We start from the raw sequence: 26,350 nt of genomic DNA on the forward strand, positions 1-26,350 counted from the left end.
CATTTAGGTCCTGATATGAACACAAAGATTGTAAAAAATAGTACAACATATAATAGCAAATAATATTTTTTAAAGATCACTCCAAAACCCACCATATCTTTGGCTGAAGGTTTCTCATGTGGTTGTAGTCAAGCTGTCAGTCATCTCAAGGCTCTACTGAGGCTGGAGATCAGCCTTTAGGCTCACTCATGCATTTGCTGCCAGGCCTGGGTTTCTCACCTTGTGGGCCTCTCCAACAGTGCTTGAGTGTCCTCCTAATATGGTAGCTGGGAACAGCTACATGCAGACTTCCTACTTTAAAAACTATTCAGAATTTCAAGATGGTCAGAGTAGAGCATTAAGGCAAGTGTGGAACCTTCTAAGCCCTGTTTAATTGCATAGGTCACACACTCTTGAAGCCAGGTCTTGCAGCTGGTGAGAGATAGAGAGAGAGCAACCAGGACAGAAGCATCGTACAACCTACTCTCAAAAGTGACATCCTATCATTTTTGTTGTACTCTCACTTTTTAGATACGAGTTACTAGGTCCATCCCCTACTAAAGGGGTAGGGATCACACAGAGGCATGAATACCAATTAGCCATTGCAGATCATCTTAGAGGCCCTCTAAGGCCACAACAACCATCTATGAGATAAGCAGGGAAATTTGAGCATTGACTGAATATTTGATAAAAAACCATTATTAATTTCTTAAATATAATGATGGTATTGTAGTTAAATTAAAAAGAGGGTCTCCTTCTGGGGCACCTGGTTGGCTTAGTCAATAGAGCATGAGACTTTGATCTCAGGGTTGTGAGTTTGAGCCCCACATTGGGCACACAGATTACTTAAAAAAAAAGAGGGTCTTTTTTTAAATATCTACAGATGAAATAATTTCATTTTTTTAATTTGCTTAAAAATAATATGAATTGAAAAAAAAAATAATATGAATTGGGAGAGGAGTGAGCATTGAATAGATGAGATAAGATTGGTCATGAGTTGACTACTGTTAAAGCAGGTTATAAATACATGGGAGGTCATTATACTCTAGTTTTGTATGTGTTTGAACCTCAAACACACACACACACACACACAAAGCCTTGTTTATCTAAGACACTAACTTGGCTCACTGAACTTATAACTGAATTCAGATGAGCACACGTTATGATGTAAGTTGAAGATAGGTCCTCAGGAGTGCCTGGGTGGCTCAGTCAGTGGATCATTGGGCTCTTGATTTTGGTTCAGGTCATGACCTCAGAATCATGAGATTGAGCCATTTATAGGGCTCCATGCTGGCTGTAGAGCCTGCTCAAGATTCTCTCTTTCCTCTCCTTCTCCCATCCCCCCATCACCCCTGTGCATGTGCACACATGCACTCTCTTTCTCTCAAAAAAAAAAAAAAAAAAAAAAAGGATAGGCTGTCAGGGCAGGAGCTGCAGGTTTGAGACATCAAAGGATGATACCATGCATGTTAATCTATTTGCTTCAAAATTTACAAATTCTCATGGTATTCTTGGAAAAGAAAGTAAGTATTGAAGGAGTTGTTGAAGAAAGAGGCTGAAATGATTGGCATATGGAAGAGAGACAACACATACCAATGTGGAAATCAAGCCAGCAAAGTACGGTTCTTGCCTTGTTCTCCAGCTTTATTTCCAGTACTGGAGGATTCCCAGGGCCTTCTGCTACTAGACTAGGGGTGAAATGGGACTACCTCTGGGCTGTTGGAATCAGAAGTTTTATTGTGATGTCTGTTTTCCATGATTAGCAGGAAGAACTTGAAGTGAAAAGTGTTTAAGCCTGTGATTTATAACTGAGGTGTAAAAGCATGTGGTAAAGTAGGAGAAGCTACATACTAAAGGAGGTAATAAAAGGGACTAATGGAGGGCTATGTGTCAAGAGCTGCTATTACCATGCTCAGTCAGTTACACACAGGGATCATTATTTTAAATATTCTTTACAGTATTTTTGAAAGTGACTTTTAAAAGTTAGCCTACTGGGGGGTGGGGGATGGGGTAACTGGGTGATGGGCACTAAGGACGGCATGTGATGTAATGAGCGCTGGGTGTTATAAGACTGATGAGGGCAGCTCCGGTGGCTCAGCGGTTTAGTGCTGTCTTCAGCCCAGTGTGTGATCCTGGAGACCCGGGATTGAGTCCCACGTCAGGCTCCCTGCATGGAGCCTGCTTCTCCCTCTGCCTGTGTCTCTGCCTCTCTCTCTCTCTCTCTCTTTCTCCCTCTCTGCATCTCTCATGAATAAATAAATAAAAATCTTAAAAAAAAAGACTGATGAATCACTGAGCTCTACCTCTGAAACTAATAATATATTAATTAATTGAATTTAAATTTTTTAAAAAGCCAGCCTACCTCTTCTTACTTAAATTATCTTGTTTTTCAGTCCTGACATTTAGTTTGCTGACCAGGCAACTGATTCCTCCTCTCAATGTCTGTTATGCAGCTTTCTGTTCTTCATTAATTTATGTCATTTTTGGATCATGTCATCAAATGTCCATTGGTGAGTCCAGCACTGGAACCCCAGGAGGTGGATGGAGTCTCTGCCTCAATCATTTCCTTATTGCTAAGAACCCAAACTGAAGCTATACTTAAGGTAGAAAAAAAGGAAGCAGAAAATGGACATTCCATCCATAGGGTGAGGGTTCAGATTTGAGAGACTGTGCCATTATTAAGGTCACTGCCAGACAACTCGGCCAGCCACCTGGTTTCCAAAAGAATTAAACAGCATTGGTACTTTTCTTGGTGAAATTACCACTGGTTGAAATCTGCCCTCAATCCAGAAGATCCAGAGGCAATTTTGCCAATATTCCTAGAGTGGATCCATCTTTCAGCTGGACCTGCAGTAACCCAAGACCATGGGCCTACTTTATAATCATCATGCCAGCTTATTAATCTACAATGAGAAAATGTTGTCATGGTAACAAAGCACTCAAATCCATAGGATAAGCACTTTCCTTACCTGAGTCAAAAGTCCACCTACTAATTTATAATCAGAAATAACTGTTACAGGGATCAAACTAGTTGAAGGTCATATAAGCAGCACATTTTCTTCACATAGGTAAACTGGCATAGAAATCAAACCACAAAAATACTCAGTAATCTTGGCATTGCCAACATCTACTTAGTAAAGTACCTTTTTCTGGGCTTCCCTACTGAACAACTGACCACCCAAACAACACTGATCATTTTGACTGACACATGCTTTCTCCAGATATGTTTGTGCATTCAATCTGGTTACCCTCTCATTATTCTAGAGGCAGAGTGATATCCTGCCTTTTTTAAGGACAATATCACATGTCTCTACTAAAACCCATTATATGTTGATATTACATTCAGACACTGAGAGAACAATTATATTTGCATATTTCCAAGTTCCAGGGCACATCATAATCATTTCCAAATACTGATAATAAGGTTACTAGAGTTTTGTTTCTGTTAGGTAATTTAAAAGTAGGGTTTGCCTTTGCTCCCATATGTGACTATGTGGATAGGAGGACTGAATGAAATCATGTTTGAAACAGGTTTAGCTCAGTGTCATTTTGCACCTAGTTAATCCTTCATAAATGATAAGTGTTGTCTTATTATTATTATTGATTAGCTTTGTTTTCTTATCCCCTCCCCCATCATCTCATTCACCATCTCTAAGAGCAGGTAAGTGGCTGAGCCTGTTATGCACTTCCAGCCAATTTCTCTTTGAGCCCCACTCCATACACCCATACCTGGACCACAAAGATCTAAATTCTGGGAATTGGTCATGACATGTGGAACCCAGAGTTCTTTTCTTCACTCATTCTTAACTTCTCCAAGGACCACTTTCAAAAAAGAAAAGTTATTCAGATCAAAGACAAAACAACATCAGACCATGCCTTGCTTTTGTCAAATATGTCGGGTTCCCTGGTTTTAAAACCTCACTTTCCGCCTCAACATCTTTCATAGGTTCCTTCTTCCTTGTGAGTGCTCTGATGATCAATGTCCTGAGATTGTACCCATTCAACAGTGGCCACCTGGTTCTGGGAACTTTCATCAAGGAAGACTTTTCTGCACCCTCCTTCCTTGTGGATTATAACAGATCCTTGAGTGTGGTGGCATCCACAACTTTTCTGACTGGGATTATTCAGGTAGGATCTGAGTCTCTGAACCCCTGAAGAAGAAGTAAATAAATAAAGGAGCTACAAAGGGACCCTTTCCTTTTGTTACTCCTGTTACCCATGGTAATATATCTGAAACTTCAATGATTTATTTTTGGAAAACTTACAGGATGTGTGGATAGGCTCTCCTCAGTGATAAAACTTTTTCCTCCTCAGAAATCATTCACCATTGATTTGGGATTAGATATGGAACATTCTCATCAGTCTCTTCTCTAAAACTAAAGAAGGGCCCTAGGGACTATGGTCTAGAGTTCTTTTTTTAAAATTTTTATTATTATTATTATTTTATTTATTTATGGTAGTCAGAGAGAGAGAGAGAGAGAGAGAGAGAGGCAGAGCACAGGCAGAGGGAGAAGCAGGCTCCATGTACTGGGAGCCCGACGTGGGATTTGATCCCGGGTCTCCAGGATCGCACCCTGGGCCAAAGGCAGGCGTTAAACTGCTGCGCCACCCAGGGATCCCTGATCTAGAGTTCTATTCATGATTTCACGTGTTGTTTTTTTTTAAAACTCTTTATATTCTTTCAACAAGAATAGCACTCATAGGTTCACATACTATATTTTGAGTTAAGTAAGCATTAGAGTCAGACCTGGAACCCTTTTTCTAGAATTTCAGGAGCATAGCTAAAGGACAATAATATCAATGACTTGTTAAAATATCAAAACTTATTTTTGGTGTGTCTTTGATTTTCTCTGAGAGTCTACCATCTGAAGCTTCATCGTTGAACTAAAGTCACATATGCTAGCTTTCTCTTTTTCCACAATTAATCTACTCTTTAGCTAATTTTTGCTGATCTCTCCTGGGACCATCTTTTATTAGGTATAGATTTATTGGAAGCCTGCAAAGTCAGGTTATCCTAGTGAGCAGGCTCCAGCCCTGATACCAGCTATATGACCTACTTAAATCACTTTACCTTTATGGGCCTCAGTTTCCTTGTGTGTAAAATGGGAATAATAATGTTTGTTTTGCAGGGTTCTCATGACTAAGTGAGAAAATACATGTAAAGCATTCAACCCAGAGTCTGTCACATAGTAAGCATCAATATGTTATAACTATGGTACAGAAAATATGAATTTGGTACTTTGACAGAGACCAAAAATTAAAAAAAGAAGATGTAATTCCTGTGGTTAAAAAATCCAGTCTTTTAGAAAAAGACAAAATAACAGGCAATGTAAGTTAGCAACCTATGAATTATCTACAAGGTCCTGGGCATGTTCTCTTGCCTCCTTTGAGCCTTGGGGTTTTATTTGTTTGTTTGTTTGTTTGTTTGTCTAATAAAGGAGGAGACATTCCATTTCCAGGAAGATAAAATAGATTCTTTTCCCTGTTCCTCCTGCTAAATACAATTAAAAACCTTAGAATGTTATTTATAAAACAAACATAAGAAAATGCTGAAAAGTGGAGAGAAGAAAGCAAACTAGCTCAGAATCTCAGGCCCCAAGGAACAACACACTGGTGAGTTTCCAGGGTTTTCTTTTTGCCTCTTCTATTTCAAACTTGATGCTGAAGAAGCCAGAAACCCACAACTCTAATGCCTGTGCACATGTACACACACATGTACAACCCTAACAGAAGTCTGTTCTTTATAGCCACAGCACCAAAAAAGGCTAGTGAGGCTGAAAACTTTTACATAATAACTACTATGCTCCAGACAAACATCAAGGGAAAACAAAACAAAACTGTGGTATCAAACCCCCTCATGCCAACCAAGGCCAATCAAGGAGCCAGACTTTCACCCGTACCCACCTGTAATGAGATGCCCACCCACCCCAAAACTGGAATGTTGTCAGAGAAGGCCAAACAGGGAGTCAAGACTTTCATTTCTACTGTGCAGTAATGAGATCCCCCTTCCTACTCCTCAATTGGGTGATGTCAGACATGGTCTAGTGAAGAGGACAGCCCCCTCTGTTGGGTCAATGGAGGCCAAAAGGGAAGAAGTAAGTTAATAGCAGCAGAGGACTACTGGAGAGCCAGAACTCCCACCCCTGCTCAGCAATAATGAAAAATCCTTACTGCCTCAACTGTTGGTGGAAGCTTAGGGAAGAACTGGGCTTCTACAACTATAGGTAGCAATGAGATGGCACCTGGCCCCTCTCCTGCCATCACTTTGTCAAAATAAGCTAGCTAAAACAGAAGGGTTAAATAAGATCCAATGTCTCATAGCATAGTGCCCAAAATGTTTGTAATTGAACTGAAAATTACTTGTCATAGTAAGAGCCAGAAAAATCTCAACTTGAATGAGAAAAGACAATAAAAAGATGACAACATTGAGATGACAGAGATGTTAGGATTATCTGGCAAAGATTTTAAAGCAGCCATCCTAAACATACTTCAGCAAGCAATAATGAACATGTTTGAAACAAGTGAGAAAATAGAAAGTCTCAGCAAGTAAACAGAAAATATGAAGAAGCAAATGGAAATTTTAGAACCAAAAAGTACAATAAAAATAAAATTAAATTAAAAATTCAAAGGATGAGCTCAATAGCAGAATAGAGGAGACAGGGAAGAATGAATGAACTCAAAGAACAATAGAAATTGCTTAATCTTAACAATAGAGAGGAAACAGACTGGAAAAAAATAAAGCCCCAGGGACAAGTAGGGTGATAACAAAATATCTAATATTTGTATCATAAGAGTCCCAGAAAGAGAGGAGAAAAAAGATGGGGCTGAATTACTTGAAGTAATAGCTGAAAACTCCCCAAATTTGGCAAAAGATATAATCCTATGGATTCAAGAAGCTGAGAAAATTTCAAACAAGATAAATCCATAGAAATCCACCCTAAGACAAATTATAGCCAATCATCTGAAAACTAAAGACAAAAAGATCTTGAAAACAGTGAAACACTTTTTCTATGGTGTGAGAGGGGTGAGCAACTCAAATGACAGCAGATTTCTTATCAAAAATTATAGAGTCCAGCATAAGTTGCACAATATTTTGTTTGCTAACAGCAAAGAACTGTCAATCCAAAATAATATACCCAGTGAAAATATCCTTCAAGAATAAAAGGAAAAAAAAAGAATAAAAGGAAAATCAAGACCTTCTGAGATGAGGGAAAAGTAAAACAATTTGCTACCAGCAGACCTTACCCTAATAGAATGGTGAATGGAAGTTCTCTAAACAGAAAGGAAGTAATAAAAGAAAGGATCTTGGAACATCAGGAAGAAAGAACAATGGAAATAGTAAAAATATAGATAAATATGATAGATTTTTCTTGTCTTCTTGTGCCTTCTAAATTATGTTTGATGGTTGAAATGAAATGATAACATTGTGATGTGGTTCAAAATGTATGTAGAAGAAATATTTGAAACAATTATTATGGGCCCCTGAACAACCCCCTTAAAAATCTGAACATTTATATGCAGATTTTTAAAAATACAATTCAGTATTGTAAATGTATTTTCTCTTCCTTACTATTGTCTTGATAACATTTTCCTTTCTCTATCCTACTTCATTATAATAACATAGTATGTAATATATATACCAAATATATTTCAATCATCTGGTTTGTATTGGTAAGGCTTCCAGCCAACATTAGGCTAATAGGAATTAAGTTTTTGAGGAATCAGAAGTTATATATGGGGGGTGCCTGGGTGGCTCAAGTAAGTTAAGCATCTGCCTTCAGTTCAGGGTCATAATCTCACAGTCCTGGGATCAAGCCCAGCATTGGACTTCCTGCTCAGGAGGGAGCCTGCTTCTCCTTCTGCCTGTGTCTCTACCTCTCTCTCTCTGTGTCTCTCATGAATAAATAAATAAAATATTTTCAAAAATAAAAATATATATAATATATGTCTATAATTTTTATATTATATATGCATGTGTACATACAAAATACTATTTTGTACCATTATATTTAATGTATAATTTATAATATATGTAATTATATATAAATATAGAATTGTTCTATGTAATTATATATAAATATATAATTGGAAAAATTATATTAAGTACACAAATAACTAATTATATATATTCATGAATTTATACATTTATACATAAATATATAAATACATTGATTTATGTAACATATAAATATATGTAAACATAACTATATATTTATACAAATATATAAATTATATATTTAATGTAATATAGTATTTTATGTGTAATTATGTGTACATTGATAGTATTTTACATGCACATATGTATATATAATATACAAATTATATTTATTATATATGCTGAATATATGGAAACATAATTTATGTCTTATATGTTATATAATATATACATATTATTATATATAACCCTGAAGAAATAAATTTAGGTTAATCATTCTTAGTAAAGATATTAGTCAAAAGCTGAGAAGTTTGAGCTGGAATCCGGGTTTTTAACTTTCTTTTTTTTTAAGATTTTATTTATTCACGAGAGACATAGAGAGACAGAGAGAGGGGCAGAGGAAGAAGCAGGCTCCATGCCGAGCACCTGGCGGGACTCGATCCCGGGACTGCAGGATCGCGCCCTGGACCAAAGACAGGTGCCAAACCGCTGAGCCACCCAGGGATCCCTCCTCAGGGTTTTTTTTAATTTATCTTTTCCTTTGTGAACTTCTCGTTCCTCGCAGGGATATTAACATCTGAAAAGGGTTGTCAAAGCTTCTAACAAAAGGGCCCTCAGAAAGGCAAAAGTTTGTCCTGATTACACTGGGTCACTGTTAACCTCACATTAATAAGGTCAGTAGAGAGGGACGCCTGGGTGGCTCAGTGGTTGAGCGTCTGCCTTCGGCTCAGATGGAAATTCCAGGCTGGGATCCAGTGCCACATGGGGCTCCCCGTGGGGAGCCTGTTTTTCCCTCTGCCTATGTTTCTGTGTCTCTCATAAATAAATAAGATCTTTAAAAAGGAGTAATACCATCAGTAGATCCTAGAGCAAGAACTTACGCTCAAGTGCTCCTGAAGCGAGAAGCGTGGTCTAGTGCCTATCGGGAGCTTCTGAATCAACGCCAAGGATTTAGATCGTCAATTTCAGTTGCTGAGAAAAAGAAGAGTTATCAAAGGGGCCTAACAACTTTTTGCTGGATAGCGCCTAATCGACGCCTCTGTGGGTTTGATGACATTCTTTTCTTTTCTTTTCTTTTAATTTTATTTATTCACAAGAGACAGAAAGAGGCAGACACAGGCAGAGGGAGAAGCAGGCTCCGTGCAGGGAGCCCGACGTGGAACCCGGTCCCAGGACTCCGGGGTCACGCCCTGGGCTGCAGGCGGCGCTAAACCGCTGAGCTACCCAGGCGTCCCGGGTTTGACGACGTTCTGTTTCACTCTGATTTTCTTTATGCCTGAACCTCCTGCAGCTATCGATGGGCTTGTTGGGTTTTGGCTTCCTTGCTACGTACCTTCCGGAGGCTGCAATCAGCGCTTACCTGGCTGCCGTGGCGCTACACGTTATTCTGTCCCAGCTGACTTGCATCTTTGGCATTATGATCGGTTTCCACTCTGGTCCCATCTCCTTCTTCTACGTAAGTAATTTCTACCCTCACCCAGAGATACAAGTGCCCCTCCCCTCACCTACAAAAGGAAGTGGACCCTCCTGGAGAGACTGCTGCCTAGGCGGCTGGGTCAAGAGAGTCTTAGAAATAATTGCATCTGTTCTAGATTTACGATCTTAATTGCAGATGCCAGTAGGATCATGTCCTCAGTTGCATTAACTATTTGGCCCAGGCTTTTTAAACAAACATAAATTTAGGCTTTTAAAATACAGGAATCTATCATAATTCTTCCCATTACATGCCTCATAGCAGACTTGTATCCTAAAACATTAAAGAATATAAAATGCCACATAGTCCCTTAATGCAAGAATGGCATAGAAGCCATGCTAAAGAACATCAATGTTTAAGAAAATTAGTAAAGGAGCAGGCTGGTAAACAGAACTCCTGGGTTCTTTTTTTTTTTATTTTTTTTTATTCATGAGAGATACAGAGAGAGGGAGAGGCAGAGACACAGGCAGAGGGAGAAGCAGGCTCTATGCAGGGAGCCCAATATGGGACTCGATCCCAGGTCTCCAGGATCACACCTCAGGATGCAGGCGGCGCTAAGCCGCTGCACCACTGGGGCCGCCCAGAACTCCTGGGTTCTTTCCATTGCACTGAAACATGTGTATTCTCTCCTACTGGGCATTATTATCTTTTGATATCTCTTTATCAACTTAGATATATATGGATATATATCCTCCCCTTTGCCTTCACTGTGCTAGTAATGCTCATAAAGACATTTGTGCCCAGAGACACTGCTTAGGGATTTCTTTTTGAACTAATGTAGAGAGAGTGTCATTTTCTAGCCATAGGCAATTATCAAACCCCTTTCTAAGCCTCTGTAATTTTGTTTTCTTTCAGAACATAGTTAACTACTGTGCAACTCTCCCAAAAGCTAATTCTACCAGCATCCTGCTATTTCTAACTGCTGTTGTTGCGCTGAGAATCAACAAATGTATCAGAATTTCTTTCAATCGGTACCCAATTGAGTTTCCCATGGAAGTTTTACTGGTAGGTGTTTTAATGCCCCAAATTCATGCTTTAGATAATTTAAAATGCCTACTTTTTAAAAATAAAAATAAAAACAAGAAAGCAAGCAACCTAGGAAGGAAAAGGATTAGAGGAGACTATAAAAATAATAATTTTTAAATGTATGTTAAATTGTGACAAAGTGGAATACATTTAATTTTTTTTTGGAACTGAACACCAATAAAAAAAAAATTTTTTTTTGGAATACATTTAATTTTTAAATAATAGCTTATGTTTGTAAAACATGCTTATTTTTAAAGTATTTTCTCTATTTCCTCTTTCATACTATTTCAGAAATAAGTCCCACTCCCCCTTATGAAAGTAATCCAGGCTCATTCTAGCAAAAATTTTTTTTTTGAGAGAGAGAGAGAGAAAGAGAGAGTGGGCAGGTGCAGAGAGAGAGGGAGAAGCAAACTTCCCAGTGAGCAGGGAGCCTGCTGTGGGGCTTGATCCCAGGACTCTGGGATCATGACCTGAGCTAAAGGCATATGCTTAACCAGCTGAGCCACCCAGGTGCCTCTCATTCTAACAACTTTGAAAAACATAAGGAAAAAATGGAAGAAAAAAAATTTCTGCACCTGTAATATCAATTACAATTGATAATTTTGGATTTTCAGCTATTACTGTTTTCTTCCTTCAAATATATTTGACAGGCCTATGCTCAGTGTTGGTGAATTTCCATCTTCTTCTGTATAGAACGTTGATCCTACCTTTTTTTTTTTTTTAAGATTTTATTTTTTAAGTAATCTCTACCCCAATGTGGAGCTTGAACTCACAAGATCGAGTCGCATGCTCTACCAAACAAGCCAGTCTGGTGTCCCTGTTTCTATTTTAATAGTGTTGTAATCATACTGTTATTCAGCCTCCTTTCATTCTCACTATGCTGCAGTAGAGAAATTGAAGGAGATGAGATGTTAAATGGATTGCCTAATCTATGTCATTTGTAAGTGGCAGAGCTGGGCTCACCACTATCTAACAATAACATTTCTTCTTTCTTAAAAAAAAAAATCTACCAATAAAACTTATCTTTTGGAGTTAAAATTAACATTTTTACAGTGACAAAGACATTCTCATAAATAAAGCTCAGGTTTTTATTTTTATTTTTTTAAAAAGATTTTATTTACTTATTCATGAGAGACACAGAAAGAGAGCGAGAGAGGCAGAGACACAGGCAGAGGGAGAAGCAGGCTCCATGCAGGGAGCCTGACATGGGACTGATCCCAGGTCTTCAGGATCAGGCCCTGGGCCGAAGGCGGTGCTAAACCGCTGAGCCACCCAGGTTGTCCTAAAGTCAGCATTTTTTATATAGGATCACTGAATGCTTGGATGTCCATGAGAATTAATTTCCCCTTAAGAAGTGTTCTGTTAGGGTTGGAGGCAAAAAAAAAAAAGTGTTCTGTTGTTGGAGAGATGCTTCAACTTCACCAAATGTCCATGTGTTGCCCTGTATTTCCCAGCTTCCCTGTAGTTAGGCAGAACCATGTGACTTTGGGGCCAAAGCATAGGAGAAAGCATGTGAGTCTCCACGTTCTTTCTCTCCCTGCTGTGGTAATCATAGGGCTGTATGGTGAAATAACTGGGTCCCCACGTGGAATTAGCCTGGATCCCTGAGGCACTATTTGCAAAGAAGTTGCCTCAAAGAGACACTGACCCACAATAGACTCTGTGTGGGCAAAAAAAAATAACACTAAGGTCTCATTATTTGTATGTTGCCACAGTATAACCTATTCTATACTAAATAATATAGGTCTATACTTTGCACGATTAAAAGAGTATACGAATTGCTTTGGAAGTTGAGACCAAGCTCTGTCTTATAACTGTTGTCTACTTCTTATGGAGATGGATATTCTTTTTTCCTTGGAGTAGTTGAAAAGCTATTAATTCATAAAGGGCAGAAACTGAAAGACTAATTTTATCAAAGACTTCCCAAATCACTGTACATAAGTAATGGTGCCCTAGAACCCAGGGGACCAGGTACAGATGGAGTTTGGGGAGTGGAGTCAGGGCTAACCTCTCCTTTTCATGGAACCCAGCTCAGCTCTGACATCTTGGGAAGCTGAAGCTTTGGAGTCACCAGCAGATGGCATCGGTGACACAGATATTCTCTCTCTTTCTCTCTCTCTCTCTCTCTCTCTCTCTCTCATTTCAGCTTTATTGAGGTGTAATTGACATAAAAGGTATACATCATGATGATTTCATATGCAAATACATCGAAAAAGAATTCACCCATCGAGGTAATTAACACTTCCATCACCTCACATATTTATCTTTTGTGTATGTACGAGTATGAGAGAACATTTAAGTTTTACTCTTAGCAAATTTCAATTATACAATGCAATGGTATCAGCTATAGTCACCATGAGTAGCATTAGATCCTCAGAACTTATTCATCTTAAATGTGAATGTTTGTACATTTTGATCAACCTTCCCTGTTTCCTTCAACTTCCAGCTCCTGGCAACCACTTTTCTACTCTCTGTTGCCCTAAGTTTGACTGTTTTGTATTTGTTTTTGCTTTTAGATTCCACATGCCAGTAATACCATACAGTATTTGTCTTTCTCTGGCTTTTTTCACTTAGCATATTGCCCTCAAAATCCAGCCACGTTGTGGCAAATCAGCCCTCTCTTAAGAGACAGCAACAGGAATCATAGGGATATTCCTTTAAGCAAACTCAAAGGCAATGAACATTAACCAGGGTTATTAGGAAAGGTGAGAAGTAAAAGTATAGAGGATGCTGTGGTTGACTATGGTTCACAGATTGGTTTGTGAGCTACAGTTAAGACATTCCTTTGGGGGGCAGCCCTGGTGGCTCAGCAGTTAAGCGCCCCCTTCAGCCCAGGGCCTGATTCTGGAGACCCAGGATCAAGTCCCATGTCAGGATTCCTGCATGGAGCCTGCTTCTCCCTCTGCCTGTATCTCTCTGTCTCTCTGTCTCTCTCTCTGCCTCTCATGAATAAATAAATAAAATCTTTAAAAAAAAAAAAAAGACATTCCTTTGGGGAGTGCTATAAATAGGGTGTACCGTGGAGCAAAGTGGAGGAGGAAACCCAGATCCAGCAACAAAAGTCAGTGGAGACTTTGAATTATTGCAGTTTAGGAATTAAACTTTTTTGTCCCCTAATTTATACTCAAAGGTTATCAAAGCCTGCAATACATTACTTAAATACATGTCAAGTCAAGTGATTGGGATCACTGTCCGCCATGTAACAAGGATTAGAGATGTTTAGAACTGGGAAAAGACTTGCATGTTTCCCCTGGCAGTGAGGGAAATGGGAGAGGGAGGATGAGAGCTGCTATGCCCTAGGGTGTAAAAAGCTTCTCACAGCACTCACCAAGACAGTACTGTGTACACATGCTGCAGGAAACTACACACACCCACCAATCTGTCCTTAACACTCTAGTGTCAAATAGTAAGGGGAAGTTTCAAGGCAATATCTGGGATCCAGATAGAATATACAGGCAAATAATTCAAGAATCCTATAGCTCTGGGGCACCTGGGTGGCTCAGTGGTTGAGCGTCTGCTGTTGGCACAGGTCCTGATCCCAGGGTCGTGGGATCGAGTCCTACATTGGACTCCCCGTGGGGAACCTGCTTCTCCCTCTGCCTATGCTGCCTTTCTCTCTGTGTCTCTCATGAATAAATAAATTAAGTATTTTTATTTTTATTTTTTTAAGATTTACTTATTTATTTATTCATGAGAGACAGAGAGAGAAAGAGAGAGGCAGAAGGAGAAGCAGGCTCCATGCAGGGAGCCCGACGCGGGACTCAATCCCGGGACCCCAGGATCACACCCCGGGCCGAAGGCAGGGGCTAAACCACTGAGCCACCCAGGGATCCCCTAAATATTTTTAAAAACAAAAAAGAATCCTATAGCTCTAAGAAATTATACATATTATATATTCATAATTTATATATATGTATATGAATGTGTATTTGTGTATGTGTTTATTTAAGTTGTATATCAAACACCAAACAAGCATCAAAATAATTGTCTTTTGGTGATTTCCTTCTGCTTTTTAATTTTTCATATTTTCACTATGTTCCTTTGTGAGCAAGCATTACCTTCATATTGGAAATAAAAAGGGTTCCTTGGCTAGTTTCCATACTTCTTGTCCTTTAACTATAAAAAGAACCAAACTTTTCTCTGACTCAAGCTATGATCCAGATTTTTCTGGCCTGTAAGGTTCCCAGCTGTCTTCATCAGATCACAGCATCCTAGGTAAACCAATTGCTATCCTGCTCAGTATCTGAACTCTCAGCGGAGACTGGGAAAAGATTTATATGTTAGTAGGGAGAATGGGGTAAAGCAGCTACATAATAATTATTTTAATACCTGGGCATCCAGTTCTTTTGTCTCTAGCTTAATTTGCTTGGTGTCAGGTCTCTATAAGGTGTAACAATTGGCTAGGTTGTCTATTTTCCCACTAGTTGAAATGGAAAGGAGACTTGTTATTTTAGGAGTAAATAAAAGGTAGATAAAAAAGCAAGTCATTGCTTTGCTGAGGACTTTTTCTTTGTGCTATCGAATGCTGCTCCATATTTACTATTGAGGGTTAGTCAGTAATAGGATTCTCAGTATATCTCAACAATCCCCAAAGGCTTATTTATATTAGTACAGTATACCTAGATCTAAAAACTTTTACAACTGAGGCTTTTATGTAGCCATAACCTGAAAACATCTTTATATTTGGTCCAGATGTTTCAAGTTGGGGAGGATATCCATTTGTTCCCATTGTTATGTCAGAGGCTGAGAATGAAGTTGCTTTTCATTCTGGCTACAATGCTAAAAAGAGCTCAGTGGGGGCACCTGGGTGGCTCAGTCCATCAAGCTTCCAACTTTTGGTTTTGCTCAGGTAAAAGTCTCCCTGAGATTGAGTCCTCAGCTGGGCTCTGCACTTGGGGCGGGGAGGGGGAGTCTGCTTGAGATGCTCTCTCTCCCTCTCCCTCTGTCCCTCCCCATCATGTTCCCTCTCTCAAACTAAATCTTAAAAAAAATTAAACAAATAAAAAGAGCTTAGGGAATCAAGAGTCAGAGGGGATTTCTGCTTTCTTGCTCCACTGAATAGGCCCTGCCTCTCTCTCCAACTTTCATGCATAGGGACTGCCACATATTTCAATCCCTGTCTTGCTAAGGCTATAAGCGCCTCTGCTCCTGGAAGCAATCTATAATTTTTAGATGATCATATACCTTTTTTTTTTAACCCCTACAGATTCTTGGCTTCGCTGCTTTTGCAAACAAGATAACCATGGCAACGGAAACCAGCAAGATGCTCATTGATATGATTCCTTATAGGTCAGTAACCACTTTTCAGGATTACTCTTCCCATTCTGTTACCCTCACTTAGCCTCTGACCACATAGCCTGACTGCTATTCTGTACCAGCAGTCTGGCCACAGACAAATTTGGGAAGTGGGCTTAAATTCATTTTAGAATATAGAGGTTCCCAAAAGAAGAGAGGCTAGGACAACCCTTTGTTTCTTCATTGGTCAGCCTCTTAATCTCTTCCCATAGTTGAGTCAGTCCTCTCACACAAATAAACTGGGTACCGGAGAGATTCACACAGTTTTTTCATGGTACATCATGGGTCTTCTCAACTTCCATACCTATCTGACTAACTCCCAAGTGTGGAACAAGAGATGCCTCTGTTTTCCTGGCCTCTCTCCTAGAGCTCAGTGCTCAGGAAATGAGTGTTCCTCTGTCTTCACCCAGTTAGACTGAATCAGTGTCCTCAAGAAACATTATTTCATCACTCTGAGTAGAAAGCTATCTTCAAACAGTCTGGCATGTGGAGCTCTTAAATTCTATCAATTAATTTACAATTTACATTATAATTCCTAACCAGTGACTTTGGGTCACTCTTGCTTCTGTTAGGAAATTTGAGTTCCTATAACCTTGATCAGATGAATCACTTTAGATAAGAAAGGCAATATATTGCAGTTTCTTGACTCACAGGAAGGCTTTTGAAGAGCATCATTCATTTCCTTATACTGTTCATACTGCAGAGTCAGTGATACTGGCCACCTCCCAGATAATACAACATAGGCTACTTTGATGATAGCAGATCAGATTAGTCTCATGTCCTACAAGTTTTCCATGAAATCTAATGATGACTAAATCATTTAAAATTCTGTTCAATTAAAAAAAAAATGTAAGCAGACCACCTAGGAACCAGGGAATGCAGTGGTAAATAAGACTGACTCTTTGCTCTCAGGAAAAAATAACAACAATGAGATCGGTGATAATTATTTTATTTCATTTGCACCTCACTCCTTCTTAAGGCTGAAGAAACTGAGGTTTACCAAATTTAAATTACTTGCCCATGATCACACAGTTGGTTAGGGGCAGAGCTCCTTTTGAACCTATTTCTATTTAATTCCAAAATCTATAATTATAATCACTATATTATATTTACTCAATATGATTCTGTTATTGATGAATGAAAAACCATACAGTCAACTTTTGCTTATGTTTTATCATAAGATTCAGGGTTTAGATAGGTAAACATTTCAAAAATCTAATTTTAGGTATTGGTTTGAACTACCTGTTTTGTTATGTGTTTATTCAAGGTTGCTAAAGATTAGAAAAATAGAACAATTTAAGTTAGTTCTTTCTGTATCCATGTCTCCTTGTAACCAAAACTGCTAACAAAGAATTAAATGTTAAAGAACAGCAGAAAGGAAAAACAGTGGTTTATGTTACCATATTAAATACTTAAGGTTTACTAATGTAGATTTGGGCAGTAAATTCCATTGATTGTAACCTCTTTGCGATAGCCACATTCTTCTCTAACTTCTTGAAAATACATAAAAGGGAAATTTAACAAAAGGCTTAATATCTGCCTTTAAGTATTCAGTTATATTTCTATGCAGCTCACTACCTGGAAAACACAAAGATTGCTTGTAAGTTTAAGTATACTATAAATAGAGAACTAAAACAGACATAGTTAGATGGTGAAAGAAAAGATATTCAAAAATAGGAATTTAGATTTCTGCATAATAATGATGAGAAATAGGAAGACAGGAGGAGATAGTACTTTGTGGTGCTAAAAGGGATAGTTCCTATTCTAAAGAAAATAAAATTGAAAATGCATAAACTAATAACATTTAATTAGATAAGGGATCAAAAATAAACACATCACAACATTTATTTTTAAAAAATTCTTCCAGGGCACCTGGGTGGCTCAGCGGTTTAGCGCCGCCTTCAGCCCAGAGTATTCCCGGGTCTCCAGGAATCCAGTCCCACATGGGGTTCCCTGCATGGAGCCTGCTTCTCCCTCTGCCTGTGTCTCTGCCTCTCTTTCTGTGTGTGTGTGTGTGTCTCATGAATAAATAAATAAAATCTTTAAAAAAAAAAAAAATAAATCCTTCCAAGTGATATTTAATACATTGTTCATTTTACCGAATTTGGATTTTCACAAAATTTTGGAAGTTAGTTATTTTTTTTAAAGATTTTATTTATTTATTCATGAGAATACACAGAGAGGAGAGAGAGAGAGGCAGAGACACAGGCAAAGGGAGAAGCAGGCTCCATGCAGGGAGCCCGACGTGGGGCACGATCTGGAGACTCGAAGATCATGCCCTGAGCCAAAGGCAGATGCTTAACCACTGAGCCACCCAGGCATCCCATTAGGGGAAGGTTCTTAACTACAAATTCAATTTTTAATAGCCCTCACTCTATAAACACTCTCTATAAGTCACGTTATCTATCTTCTTGAGAGTACTCTGTTAGTTTGGTGATTCAAAGAATTTTCCCATTTAATCTAAGTTGTCAAGTATATTGGCAAAATGTTATTTATAATATTCTCTTACTATCTTGTTTTACTAACAGCTTTATTAATATATAATTCCTATACCATAAAATTCACCATTTTAAAGTGTACACTTCAGGGACGCCTGGGTAGCTTAGCAGTTAAGCTCCTGCCTTCGGCCCAGTGCATGACCCTGAAGTCCCAAGATCGAGTCCTAGGATGGAGTCCCACATTGGGCTCCCTGCATGGAGCCTGCTTCTCTCTCTGCCTGTGTCTCTGCCTCTGTCTCTGTGTCTCTCATGAATAAATAAATAAAATATTTTTTTTAAAAAAAGTGTACATTTCACTCACTTTTAGTATATTCTCAAAGTTGTACAGCCATCATTGCTATTTAATTTTAAAATATTTTATCACCCTCAAAAAAGAAGCCTTATCCCATTTGTCCCCTTCCACAGCCCTTGGCTACCACTTAACGTACTTTTTTTTTTAAGATTTTATTTATTTTTTTGACAGACACAAAATCAGAGCGCAAGCAGAAGGAATAGCAGGCAGAGAGAGAGGGAGAAGCAGGCTCCCCACAGAGCAGGGACCCCAATGCAGGACTCGATCCCAGGACCCTGGGATCACGACCCAAGATGAAAGCAGATGTTTGACTAACTGAGCCACCCAGGCGCCCTAATGTTTTAGTTTAAGTAAACTTTACACCACACATGAGACTTGAACTCATAGCCCCAAGATCAGGAGTCACATGTTCTACTTTCTAACTCTAGAGATGTGCATATTCTGCAATAGAATCATAAAATGTGTGGTCTTTTGACTCCAGTTTCTTTCACTTAGCATAATGTTTTCAAGATTCATCCATATTATACCATGGATCATTCCTGTTTATGGCTGAATAATATTCCATTATATGGATATACCACCTTTTGTTAATCCATTCATCAGTTGAAAGACATTTCAGTTATTTCCAACTTTTGGTCATAGTGCTACTATGAACATTCATGTGCAAGGTTTTCTTTTGAGTACCTGTTATCATTCCTTTGGTGTTTATACTTAGGAGTAGATTTGCTGAGTCATATGGTAATTCTATGTTGAACTTATTAAGGAGCTGCCAGAAATTTTCTACAGCAGCTGCACCATTTTGCATTCCCACCAGTAACACACAAAGTTCCAACTTCTTCATACACTCACCAACATTTGTTATTTTTTGTTATTATTGTTGTTATTACCCTCTTAGTGAGTATGAAGTGATATATCACTCTGGCTTTGATTTGCATTTGAGGGCGAAGGATGTTGAGCATCTTGACCCAGGCACTTCTAAAATGAGAGTGCTTCCTGGTCATTTGTATATCTTTTTAGAGAAATAAATATTTAAGTCCCAAGACTACTTTTAGTTGGGTTATTTGTCCTTTTGTTGTTGACTTGTAGGAATTCTGGATACTAGACCTTCTCAGATATAATTTTCTCCTATGCTATAAGTTATCTTTAAAAAAAAAAAGATTTTATTTATTTATCCATGAGAGACACAGAGAGAGAGGCAGAGACACAGGCAGAAGAAGAAACAGGCTCCACACAGGGAGCCAAACGCAGGACTCGATCCTGGGTCTCCAGGATCATGCCCTGGGCCAAAGGCGGTGCTAAACCGCTGAGCCACCCGGGCTGCCTTATAAGTTATCTTTTTACTTTCTCAACAGATCCTTGAAAGCACAAAGATTTTTTATTTCAATGAAATCCAATTTATTTTTTCCTTTATTATTTGAGCTTTTGGTATTACATTTAAGAAACTATTGCCTAATTCAATGTCATAAAGATTTACCCCTATGTTTTCTTTTAAGAATGTTATAGTTTCAGGTCTTACATTTTAGGCCTTCAATTCATTTTGAGTTCATTGCTGTATATGTTGTAAGATAAGGCTCTGATTTCATCTTTTTGCATGTGAATACCCAGTTGTCTCCATACTGTTTGGTGATGAGACTGTTCGATACCAATTGAATGGTCTTGGCACTCTTGTCTGAAATCAATTGACCATAAATGTTTGAATTTATTTCTGGACTCTCAATTCTATTCTATTGATCTGTATACCAGTCTTTTTTTTTTTTAAGATTTTATTTATTTATGAGAAACACAGAAACAGAAACAGAGACACAGGCAGAGGGAGAAGCAGGCTCCATGCAGGGAGCCGGACGCGAGACTCGATCCCGGGTCTCCAGGATCAGGCCCTGGGCGGAAGGCGGCGCTAAACCACCAAGCCCCCCGGGCGGCCCTATATACCAGTCTTAATTACTATAGCTTTGTACTAAGTTTTGAAATGGATAACCCTGTGCCCTCCAACTTTATTCATCTTTTTCAGGATTGGTTTTGGCTATTAGGGGTCCTTTGCAATTCCATTTAAATTTTAGGATCAGCTTTTCAATTTCTGCAAAAAGGGTCATTGATATTTTGATAGGGATTGCATTGAATCTATATATCACTTTGAGACTTTTTTTGGCCAAACACATAAAATATGTTTAAATCTGTGAATGTAAACCTTCTAAAAGAGCAAATTCATTTTTTCACCCCTCTAAGATGCTATAGAACCAACGTGTTATTTTGAACATTGTTAAATAAAAAGAACAAAGTATTTATCATGCCTTTCCTTTTTTTAAATTTTTTTTTTATTATTTATTTATGATAGACACACAGTGAGAGAGAGAGAGAGGCAGAGACACAGGCAGAGGGTGAAGCAGGCCCCACGCACCGGGAGCCCGACGTGGGGTTCGATCCCGGGTCTCCAGGATCGCGCCCTGGGCCAAAGGCAGGCGCTAAACCGCTGCGCCACCCAGGGATCCCCTATCATGCCTTTCCTATAAAAACTGCTCTTTAGGGTATCCAAATAGTTAATAACAAGACATTTCACTTTATAAAAGTATTATAGCCGTTTAAGGGAGAAGGAATTCTAGAATTAGGACATCACCATTAAGGGATATTAGTGTATCATCTGTTAACATCACAAAAAGACATAATAACAAACTATTAGAAAAAGAAATTAAGAAAACAATCCCATTTACAATTGCACGAAAAAAATTGCATAAATTTAACCAAGGAGGTAAAAGATATGTACCCTGAAAACTATAAGACATTGATGAAAAATTTAAAAAAGACACAAATGGAAAAATATTCCATTCTCATGGATTGGAAGAATTAATATTAATATTGTTAAAGTGTTCATACTACTCAGGGCAATCTACAGATTCAATGCAATTCTATCAAAATCCCAATAGTATTTTTCACAGAAATAGAACAATCTTTTATTTTAGATTTGTTTATTTATTCTAGAGAGAGAGCACAAGCACAAGTAGGGGTAGAGACAGAGGGAAAGAACCCTAAGTAGACTGCACAAAGTGCAGAGCCCAACATAGGGCTCAATCCCAACCCTGAGATCATGACCTGAGCAGAAGGCAGATGCTTAACCAACTGAGCCACCCAGGCACTCTCTAAAATGAGAGTCATTATAGTTTTTTAAAAAGACAATTAGACATTGTGTACCTCCTGACAGAAGTATACACCACCACCTGTGAACTATTTTTGCCCAAAAAACCTATCCTGGGCAGCCCGGGTGGCTCAGTGATTTAGTGCTGACTTCCACCCAGGGCGATCCTGGAGACCCCAGATCAAGTCCCGCGTGGGGCTCCCTGAATGGAGCCTGTTTCTCCCTCTGCCCGTTTCTCTGCCTCTCTCTCTGTGTTTCTCATGAATAAATAAATACAATCTTTAAAAACAATAACGACAGCTTTTGTTGCAGGGTAGAAAAATAAGAATATGGAACAAGAACCTACAACTTGAAAGAGATTTAAAAGACCTAGCAACCAATTGTAACATATAGGCCTTATTTGGATTCTAATTTGAACAAACTGTAAAACATATGTTTATGAGACATTTGGGAAATTTTGAACATTAATTGTATATTTGATAATATTGATAAACTGGTAATAATCTTTTGGTGTATATCTTTTGGATGGGTACACTAAATGCTTACAATTAAAAATACATAATGCCTTGTATTCACTTCAAAATAATCTTGAAATAGACAGTGGGTAGGAGTACAAATGAAATAAGATTGATTATAAATTAAGTGTTGAAAGTGAATGATGGGTACCTAAGAACTCTATACCATCCTTTCTTCTTTTGTAAGTATTTGGAAATTTCCCATTTTAAAAATAAATTGCCAAATATTTATGAGTGGTATTCAATGATGCGTCCATATGAAGGGAACCAAAAACATAGTCTCTGACTCCTAAGAAGTCAGCCTAAAACTGACCATACAAGAAGCTGACTTCTGTACTCTGGACAACAGAGTGAAATTCCTAAACCCATACACAAACAAACATCCATTCCTACAAGAATCAGGATAATCTTTAATTCTCTGAGCACCAATCTGATAATAATACTGACAAAAAAGAAAGTATATTGTCTTAATGAGAGTTTCTTAGTTAACAATATGGTGGGAGATATACCTGGGAAGAAGTTCTAGTCATGGTTATGAGATTGGCAGTGTTTTATATGGTGTTATCTTAGTAGAAATTGTATGTATTGACTTAATAGAATTAGATGGCCATGACTACCAGAAAGATGGACAAGTCTCAACATTCTGGTGACCTCATAACAACAGGAGGTTAGAGAGGATTTGAGGAGATGGTGGAATAGGAAGCATGAGGAATCTCTCTCCCTACCTAGACAAAAATTGCACCTGCAGAATGTGTCTGATATAACTATTTTGTAACTCTGTAGCCTATTGAATCAGGCCGGTAACTTCCAGGGGAAGGCATAGATGATAATTGTAATTAATTTCAGTAAATTTCAACTTGTAGCACAATGCAGCTACCATCCCCAAACCCAGCCTTATGGCAGGCAACTGTGCAGATATTTCCTGGAGCAACTTGCACACTGCTCGCAGGAGCAAACATGGGCAAAGAAGACCCTGTCCTCCAAATTTTGGGGATCTTTGCTCTCGTTGCTGATTGCTGCTTCTGATCACAGGGATGCAGACAAAAAAGTAAACAGCCATTGTCGTTGCACCTCACTCCCATAGTTGCAAGTCCCTCCCCCTCTGGCAAAAGTGAATTCCAAGGGATTTACAGGTCTAGCACCTCTTTTTTTTCTTCTTTGTTTCTCTCCCCCCCACCCCACTTTGGAAGTCATACACTAAAGATCAGGACATTAAAAAATAATTGCATATATAGGAAAATTAGAAAGTAACCACACATGCAGAGAAAGGCATAGGCTCAGAAAAGCCCTGAGAAAAACTTAAGTTTATACATCAGGCTTATCCTTGGCACAAAAACAACCTACAATAACAACAACAATAGGGCAGCCCTGGTGGCGCAGCGGTTTGGCACCGCCTGCAGCCTGGGGTATGATTCTGGAGACCCGGGATCGAGTCCCACATCGGGCTCCCTGCATGGAACCTGCTTCTCCCTCTGCCTGTGTCTCTGCCTCTCTCTCTCTGTGTGTCTATGAATAAATAAATAAAATCTTAAAAAAATAAAATAAAATAAACCTTAAAAAACAACAACAATAAAACAATTACCAAAAAAAAAAGCAAACCCTGGGAATGAGAAGAATCTGATTTCCAGAGTTACCACATTATTAGATTCAAATACACAACATTCAACAAAAATCTGAAGGCATATAAAGGAACAGGAAGTATGGCTCATTCAAAAGAAAAAAGAAACAGCAGCAGCAACAATTGCCCTGAAAAAAGACCTGATGGCCAACCTACTAGACCAAGACTTTAAAACACTTGTATTTAAAATACTTAAAGACCTAAAGGAAAATGTGGAAAAAATCAAGAAAACGATGTATGACCAAAATGGAAATACTGAAATAGAGATAGAAAACTGAAAAAGAAACTAAAAAGAAGTTATGGAGCTAAGAAGTACAATAACTGAAAGAAAAATTTACTAGAGGAATTCAAAACCAGATTTGAGCACTCAGAAGAAAGAAACAGTGAACTTGAAGATAAGATCATGGAAATTACTGAGTCTGAGGAACGGGAGGAAAAAAGATTAGAGAAACGTGAACAGAGTCTTAAGGACCTATGGGACGCCATCAAACAGAGCAACATAAATTTCATGTGAGTCTCAGAAGAAGAGAAAAAGAAAAGGATGGGAACAAATGTGAGAAAAAATGGCTGAAAAGTTCCCAAATCTGATGAAAGACATGTATGTAAATGTCTAAGTCCAACAAATTCCTTGTGAGAGAAACTCAAAGAGACCCATACCTAGATACATAACCAAATTTCAAAAACAAAGAGAATCTTGAAAGCCAAAACAGAGGTGACTCATCATACACAAGGGCTTATTGATAAAGTAACAAACAGATTTCTCATCAGAAACTTTGAGGCCAGAATGCAATAGACCAACATATTCAAAGTGCTAAAAGAGGGGCTCCTGGGTGACTCAGCAGTTAAGCGTCTTCCTCCAGCTCAGAGCATGATCCTGGGGTCCCAGGATCAAGCCCCATATCAGGCTCCCCCTGGGGAGCCTGCTTCTCCCTATGCCTATGTCTCTGCCTCTGTTTCTGTTTCTCATGAATAAATAAATAAAATCTTAAAAACAGGGCAGCCCAGGTGGCTCAGCAGTTTAGCGCCGCCTTCAGCCCAGGGCCTGATCTTGGAGACCGGGGATCGAGTCCCATGTCGGGCTCCCTGCGTGGAGCCTGCTTCTCACTCTGCCTGTGTCTCTGCCTCTCTTTCTCTCTGTGTCTCTCATGAATAAATAAATAAATAAAACAAAATATTTAAAAAACAAACAAAAAAAACAAAGTGCTAAAGGAAAAAACACTGTCAACCAAGCATCCTATATCCAGCAAAATTTTCCTTCAAAAGTGAAGGAGAAATTAAAGCATTCCCAGATAAACAAAACTTGAGGGAGCTTATTACCACTGGATATGCCCTGCAAGACATGCTCAAGGGAGTTTTGCAGCATGAAATAAAAGGACATGAGAGAGTAGCTTAAAGCTGTATGAAGAAATAAATACCTCAATAAAGGTAAATACTGGTAAATTTATTCTTTTTAAAGATTTTTATTTATTTATTCATGATAGACACAGAGAGAGAGAGAGAGAGAGGCAGAAACACAGGTAGAGGGAGAAGCAGGATCCATGCAGGGAGCACAACATGGGACTCAATCCCGAGTCTCCAGGATCATGGCCTGGGCTGAAGGCAGTGCTAAACCACTGAGCCACCCGGGCTGCCCAATACTGGTAAGTTTAAAAAGCTAGTATTGTTAACAATGGTTTTTAATTCCATATTTTATTTTTTACATAATTTAAGAGACCAATGCATTTTTTTAAATTACTAGTTTGGGGGCACCTGAGTGGTTCAGTTGATTAAGTGTCTGCCTTCAGCTCAGGTCATGATCCTAGGGTCCTGGGATTGAGCTCTCTGTTTGGTTGGGAGTATGTCTTTCCCTCTCCCTCTTCTCCTCTTGCTTTTAGTCTCTCTCTTGCTCTCTCTCTCTCTCTCTCAAATAAATAAATAAAATCTTTTTTTAAAAAAATTACTAGATTTTGTTTTGAGGTACACAGTGTATTAAGGATATAATTTTGTGATATCAACAACCAAAAGGAGTGGGGATAGAGCTGTAAAGGAGCAGAGATTTTGTATCTTATTGAAGTTAAGCTAGTATAAATTCAAACTAGTGTTATAACTCTAGGATATTAAATGCAATACCCATGGTAACCACAAAGAAAATAACTATAGAATATATACAAAAGGAAATTAGAAAGGAATTTAAACATTTCACTATTAAAAAAATCAACTAAACACAAAAGGAGATTGTAATGGGAAATGAAGGTAATATAAAACTATAAGGCTTATAGAACACAAAGAGCAAAATAATAAAAGTAAGTTCCTCTGATTGGTAATTACGTTAAATGTAAATAGATTAAGCTATCCAATCAAAATACAGAGATTGGCAAATTGGATAAAACAC

General features: G+C 38.5%; 1 protein-coding gene across 7 annotated transcripts in view; it reads left to right on the forward strand.

Moving 5' to 3' along the window:
- SLC26A8 (solute carrier family 26 member 8) overlaps nucleotides 1–26,350 on the forward strand; it is an 84,636-nt gene that overhangs the window by 26,813 nt on the left and 31,473 nt on the right. For 6 of the 7 annotated variants that reach the window (XM_072833283.1, XM_072833280.1, XM_072833277.1 and 3 more), the window contains exons 4-8: nucleotides 2,373–2,489; nucleotides 3,926–4,107; nucleotides 9,426–9,590; nucleotides 10,464–10,613; nucleotides 15,841–15,923. In XM_072833283.1, coding sequence (XP_072689384.1) covers nucleotides 2,373–2,489; nucleotides 3,926–4,107; nucleotides 9,426–9,590; nucleotides 10,464–10,613; nucleotides 15,841–15,923 — 697 coding nt within the window. The remainder of the gene's footprint in view (nucleotides 1–2,372; nucleotides 2,490–3,925; nucleotides 4,108–9,425; nucleotides 9,591–10,463; nucleotides 10,614–15,840; nucleotides 15,924–26,350) is intronic. The other variant, XM_072833281.1, reaches the window with a different exon arrangement.

The sequence above is a fragment of the Canis lupus genome, chromosome 7 (genome assembly GCF_048164855.1).
Source record: "Canis lupus baileyi chromosome 7, mCanLup2.hap1, whole genome shotgun sequence".
Taxonomy (NCBI): Eukaryota; Metazoa; Chordata; class Mammalia; order Carnivora; family Canidae; genus Canis; species Canis lupus.